This window comes from Capsicum annuum, chromosome 4 (assembly GCF_002878395.1).
Source record: "Capsicum annuum cultivar UCD-10X-F1 chromosome 4, UCD10Xv1.1, whole genome shotgun sequence".
Taxonomy (NCBI): Eukaryota; Viridiplantae; Streptophyta; class Magnoliopsida; order Solanales; family Solanaceae; genus Capsicum; species Capsicum annuum.
This window is the reverse complement of record NC_061114.1, coordinates 175,688,014-175,693,997: the sequence shown is the minus strand read 5'-3', so window position 1 is coordinate 175,693,997 and position 5,984 is coordinate 175,688,014. Positions and strand designations below refer to the sequence as shown.

Here is a 5,984-nt window from a genome sequence, read left to right as displayed (position 1 = left end):
TTTTATTTATTTAATTAGCTAACATGTTTAAAACTAATTTGTTTCCACAAATTATTACGATGAAATAATGAAATTATTATAAATTAGGGCATGATATGTAATTAAGTGAGAGTGTTGAAATTTTTTGATAATTGCTTGAGAGATGGTCGAAACCACCTCTTCTATATAATAGAAAAGAAATATAATTATAATAGAAGAAAAAAAAGAAATATTGGTGGATAATATTTTCTTTTTACTAATCAAGCATCATAAAATAAGTAGAAAATAAATTATCTTCTAAAAAAAATATTTTCCTCCTTACCAAACACAGAAAGAGCAAGAAACTTCTGTTGTTGCTTACACACGAGACCTTTTAGCCGCCTCAAGTGCACAACAATTTAGTAATCCTTTAGTACTAATTAACTACTGTTTTGATCTGTTTCACTGACTAAAAGTCAAATCTTGATTCTCTGGCATTTTCTCTAACTCCCCATCTACCCACGATCACACTATTTCTTTCTTCTTAGCTGAAGCAAGAACTGATTTTTAAATTATGTTTTCTTGAAATGTCATCAGTTGTTCCCTTCCTTAAGCTGAAAAAAAAGAACTCAAAATGAGAGGAAGCTTAGCTGGTGCCCCACCTAGTCCTATTGAACCTAGACAGAGGCTCTCTGTGTCCACGTAAGTACATTACTCTACTCATTTGCTCACTTCTTGTCTCTCTTTACATATCTGGGTCTGCTTATTTTGCTGTTTTAGCATGTGGCTCGAGTTGGGTTTTTAGTTTATGTTATGGGAAATGGAGTTAAACTAAGATAGATTTCAATGGCATAAAGTTTCCTTTTTTTTTTTTTTTGCTTACTTTTAATTAACTAAACTGAACATGATTTGGGGAAAAATCAAGTGGGCAGGTTGGGTGTTATTTTGCTTGTTTATGGATTTCCTGTTTGAGGGACTTTTGCATCCAATTGCCACCCAGATCAGAGTTTGGACGACCACTGGGTATAAGTTTACTGCTTGGGGTAGTAAATAGGTACTATCCAGTTAATTCTTGTGCCAATGGTAGATCTCGAAGCACTGGATGTCATTGATGTTTCATTGTAGTAATTCTATATCCTAAATGTGAAATGAAGAGACAAAATGAGTTTTTGATTTTACAGCATACCCAATGTAGTCCCACGGAGTAGGGTCTCGAACCACTGTTGTCATTGAAGTTTAGTTGTAGAAATTCTGTATCCTAAATGTGAAATGAAGAGACAGAATGAATTTCTGATTCTACAACATACCCAGTGTAGTCCCATAGAGTGGGGTCTGGGGAGGGTACAGTGTATGCAGACCTTACCCCTACTTCAGAGGTAGAGAGGTTGTTTCCGATAGACCCTCGGTGCAAGCTTGTATCTGATGAGAGTCTAGCCATAATAGATCACACCTTTTAGTTGTTTCGACAGCAACCCCAGATGTGAGGTAGTTATGCAACTACTTTTGTTTTATTGGATCTTATTCAGTAGGCACAAAAAAAGTGTCACATTTGTGCATGACATTTTCAGCTGATTGAGTTCTTTTCTTACGTGTATGCTCTATATATTTAGTTGTCTGACTGCTAGTACTTTTTGTTTTATCATTTCCTGTATGCTTGCTGACTCTATGGAACATTTGGGTGATGAAGACGTGCTTATCCGAGAAAAAATTAAATTAGGAGCCTTGTTGATAGCTTGTATTCAAGGTGATAATATAAGATGCAGCAATCTAGAAATGTTTGGATAATGTGCTTTTTCAACACTTCTCTTCTCTTTTATCCATCCAGACTACCTCCTTTTTTTCCTAGTACCGAAATCCTATTCCATATGAGTTTTACCTCAAAGTAGATGACTTCCAAGCACTAATGGTATCAGTATGTGTTCATATTAAGAGGAAGAGGATGTAATGGAAGCGTATCCTTTCATTCTGGCATACAGATCTTTGAGTTGAGAAAGGACATTTCCCACAATTAAACTTCATAAACGTTTTTACTATGAATGGTGGGAGATTTTTGAATCTTACAACAAGTGGTTTCTTCCACTCCGTACATTGTTAAGTTTTCTCGATAAAAAATGTGTTTCTTTCCATTCCATCTTTATCCATGTCAGGTTGGAAATGAAGCCTTTGGATTCTCAGTTTTACCTCAGCTGTCTCTTTTTCTTTACCTCTGTGAAATTAGTACAGCAGCCATTTCCTGTTTTTATATGCGAACCTCTGTTCTTTGTTTCAGCGAGGAAACAAGCAAAAGAAGGTTCTTGAGAAGTAAAGTTTTCAGAGATGGGGAGAGACCCCTTCATAGTCCCACCAAAAACAGGAATTTTAGCTGCAAGTTCCCAACTATAAAGCTCATATTGGGTGTTATTGCTCTGGTTGCAATTTGGTCACTCTGGCATTCTCCAGCAATTCATAACACGGAATACCTATCTAGTTCCGGCTCTCGGTAAGTATAGGTTGTTTTGTCTTTGTTAGTATTTTCTTATGTTAAAAGATAAACCATCAAATAAACTTTCTCAAACATTCATATCTTGGGTGCCCTTCTGGGACCCTCAGGTATAGATTTTTTGTTGATGTTTGTGTAAGAACATGATTAGTTATCAGTTGAACAGATTACTTTCTGATATTCTGATTCTTTTTCTTTGCTTCATTGACGAAAATCCTGATTCTAGGGCTGCTTTGGTGCACAGAGAGTTAAGTGGTCATTCTTCAGCTGATCAACGTTATACATCACTTTTAGATATTGACTGGGACCAAATTTCCCAAGTTATTGAGAAACTAGTCGATAGGCATGAGTATCAGGGTGTAGGGCTATTAAACTTCAATGACAGTGAAAATGATCACTGGAAGGAGTTATTACCGGACGCTGAGCATGTAATCTTGAACCTGGATCACGTCCCTAATAATATAACATGGGAAACTTTATACCCTGAATGGATAGATGAAGAAGAAGAGTTTGAGGTCCCCACTTGTCCTTCTCTACCCAAAATTCAGTTTCCGGGTAAACCAAGGATTGATCTCATAGTTGTAAAGCTTCCATGCAAGAAGTCTAAGGACTGGTATAGAGATGTAGCTCGTTTTCACTTGCAGCTAGCAGCAGCAAGGCTGGCTGCCAGTAATAAGGGGTATCATCCAATACATGTGCTTCTAGTTACTGAGCATTTCCCGACCCCCAATCTGTTCACCTGTAAAGAGTTAGTTGTACGTGAAGGCAATGCATGGCTATATGAACCTAATTTGAACACTTTAAGAGAGAAGCTCAACCTCCCTGTTGGGTCGTGCGAACTTGCAGTTCCTCTCAAGGCTAAAGGTTAGTTCTTGATGGTTACTTTTATGTCAGGACACTTAACTCTGATTCTAGTTTAACATATTTAACAAGTAAAAAACTGTTAGTCTGACCACCCTTTAATTTTACTTATTGCCCCTTGCAAGACATTGCAGGGGCAAGTTGAGTTCGGTGACATTGCTCCATCCATATTGCTCTTTCTGAACTTTAGACTAAAGTTATTTTCTGAGTAATAGTGTTATGCAAGCTGGATTTTGACATAGGATACAAATATTTGGGTTTCCTAGGGCATACCATGCACGTTCTCTTAACCCCCCCCCCCCCCTCCCCCCCTTCCTCCCCCCAACCAATCATACAGATGTTTATCTCCTCTTCTATTCATTTTCCTATTTTATTGTGTGTCTTTCATTTTCCTGTCGATTTGAGGGGGTGGGGAGTGGAATAAGCAGTTGAGCACCGTTTTATTAGCCCATTTAAAATGAAAACAGTGAGAGGATTAACCTCCAAGTGCAAGTTAATTTCTCCAGAAATGATAATTAGAATCTAATATCATAAGTTTCTGCAGCAGATTGGCACTCTGGAAATGTAAGAAGAGAAGCCTATGCAACTATTCTCCACTCAGCAAATTTTTATGTATGTGGAGCCATAGCTGCAGCTCAGAGTATCCGCTTGGCAGGTTCAACACGAGATCTTGTGATACTTGTTGATGAGACTATCAGTGACTACCACAGGGGTGGTTTGGAGGCTGCCGGATGGAAGATCCACACGATAAAGAGAATAAGGAATCCTAAAGCTGAACAGGATGCCTACAATGAGTGGAACTATAGCAAATTTCGTCTCTGGCAGCTGACAGATTATGACAAAATCATCTTCATTGATGCGGATTTGTTAATACTGAGAAATATTGATTTTCTCTTTGAGATGCCTGAAATAACCGCAATTGGAAATAATGCAACCCTTTTTAATTCAGGTGTGATGGTCGTTGAACCATCGAATTGCACATTTCAGTTGTTAATGGATCATATCAATGAGATTGAATCATACAATGGTGGGGATCAGGGTTATCTGAACGAAATCTTCACCTGGTGGCATAGGATCCCAAAACATATGAACTTTTTGAAACATTATTGGGAAGGTGATGAGGAGGAGAAGAAGCATATGAAAACACGTCTTTTTGGTGCTGATCCTCCAGTTCTCTATGTCCTGCACTACTTAGGTCTGAAACCTTGGTTATGCTTCAGGGACTACGATTGCAACTGGAATGTGGGGAAATTGCAGGAGTTTGCAAGTGATGTGGCACACAGGACGTGGTGGAAGGTCCATGATGCCATGCCAGAGAACTTGCATAAATATTGTTTGCTTAGGTCTAAACAGAAGGCTGCACTGGAGTGGGATCGAAGAGAAGCTGAGAAAGCTAACTATTCAGATGGTCATTGGAAGATCAAAATAAAGGACCCACGTTTGCAGACTTGTTTTGAAGATTTTTGCTTCTGGGAAAGCATGTTATGGCACTGGGGTGAAACAAACTGGACAGATAATGCCACCTCTACTCCAACACCTCCCACGGTCAATACTGTTTCACTTTCTTCTTTGTAACTTAGGAGGTTCTGTTACTATACCTATCTAGTCTGTAAGTAATACAGTCACAAGTTGAATGTCAGGCAATGCCATTAGTATACGTGGTATTTATACTTGCCCCGTCCTCGAATATAGTCCTGCTCTGCAAGTATGTGACATGTATTATTTGCCATCTTGTCTTGTTACCTATACAATTGTTTTCTCTTGGCCAAACGAGGGTGGCTTCAGGAGTTGTTGTTTCTCAATTATCCTATTACCTAAGTTAGAAGGGGAGCCTTGGAGCACTAATAAAGTTGTCTCCATACAGATTCGTGTCATCGAAACAGCTATTGAGTGTTAGGGTAGGTTGCCTACATTATACCCCTTGGGTTGCGGCTCTTCCTTGGACACTTTGTGCACCTGGCTGTGTTTTTTCTTTTTTCTTGGTAAAGGTATTGTATTTAACTGCAGCAAAATGCTGCAAAGAGGAGTCACAATCTGATCTAAAATCTGTCAGTTTTGAGACACCATATCATTGTTGTAATGCGTACAAACGAAGTAATCTCACACTATTTATGATATTTGTTGATTGTGGATTTTCCATTCCAAGGTTATGTTTCTTTTCTACCTCCACATTTTTTGCATAATCTATGAACAACATTTTCCTGCTTGAAGTGGGGTTATCTTCGATAAATAGGATTTTGGTTAAGAGTTTCCTGAGGAAAAAGGAAATATAAAAGAAGTTCAAAGAGGTCATATGGCCCTAGGCTTAATAGTTTGTTTAGCAAAATTTTGGAAACTTGAAGTTCTTATACTCTCATCTGCAAAAGTATATGGCTTGATAAACAACGGTACAGTTGAATTTGTTGATGTGGTTTAAGGGCATGTGATTCGATACATCTTAAGAATATTAATATAATGAAATAAATCACTATAATGCTGAAATATAATGAATGTGAAGCAAGACGATAATCAAACTATTTATGTCCTTTCCCCTTGGATTTGGGAGAAGGACGTGGTCTGGTCCTTCTCAAAATAATTGGCCAAATGTTTGCTCTATTGAAAATTCATGGCTTCATATTATGGCTATTTCATAATTTGGGTAATTTTGATTCAGATAGTTCAGATATAGTTCATATACCATATCGAT

General features: G+C 37.9%; 1 protein-coding gene across 4 annotated transcripts; it reads left to right on the top strand.

Moving 5' to 3' along the window:
- Positions 1-285: 285 nt before the first annotated feature.
- Positions 286-5,027, top strand: LOC107867721 (putative UDP-glucuronate:xylan alpha-glucuronosyltransferase 3). 4 transcript variants are annotated; one of them, XM_047410381.1, is made up of 4 exons: positions 286-660; positions 2,228-2,437; positions 2,682-3,301; positions 3,846-5,027. In XM_047410381.1, exons 1-4 carry the CDS (start codon positions 593-595, stop codon positions 4,871-4,873), a joined length of 1,926 nt encoding a protein of 641 aa, XP_047266337.1. In that variant the 5' UTR covers positions 286-592; the 3' UTR covers positions 4,874-5,027. The 4 variants fall into 4 exon arrangements, with proteins under 4 accessions (XP_047266337.1, XP_016569581.2, XP_016569582.2 ...); XM_016714095.2 differs by having other exon boundaries at positions 2,664-3,301; XM_016714096.2 differs by having other exon boundaries at positions 287-660; positions 3,843-5,027.
- The last annotated feature ends 957 nt before the right edge of the window (positions 5,028-5,984 follow it).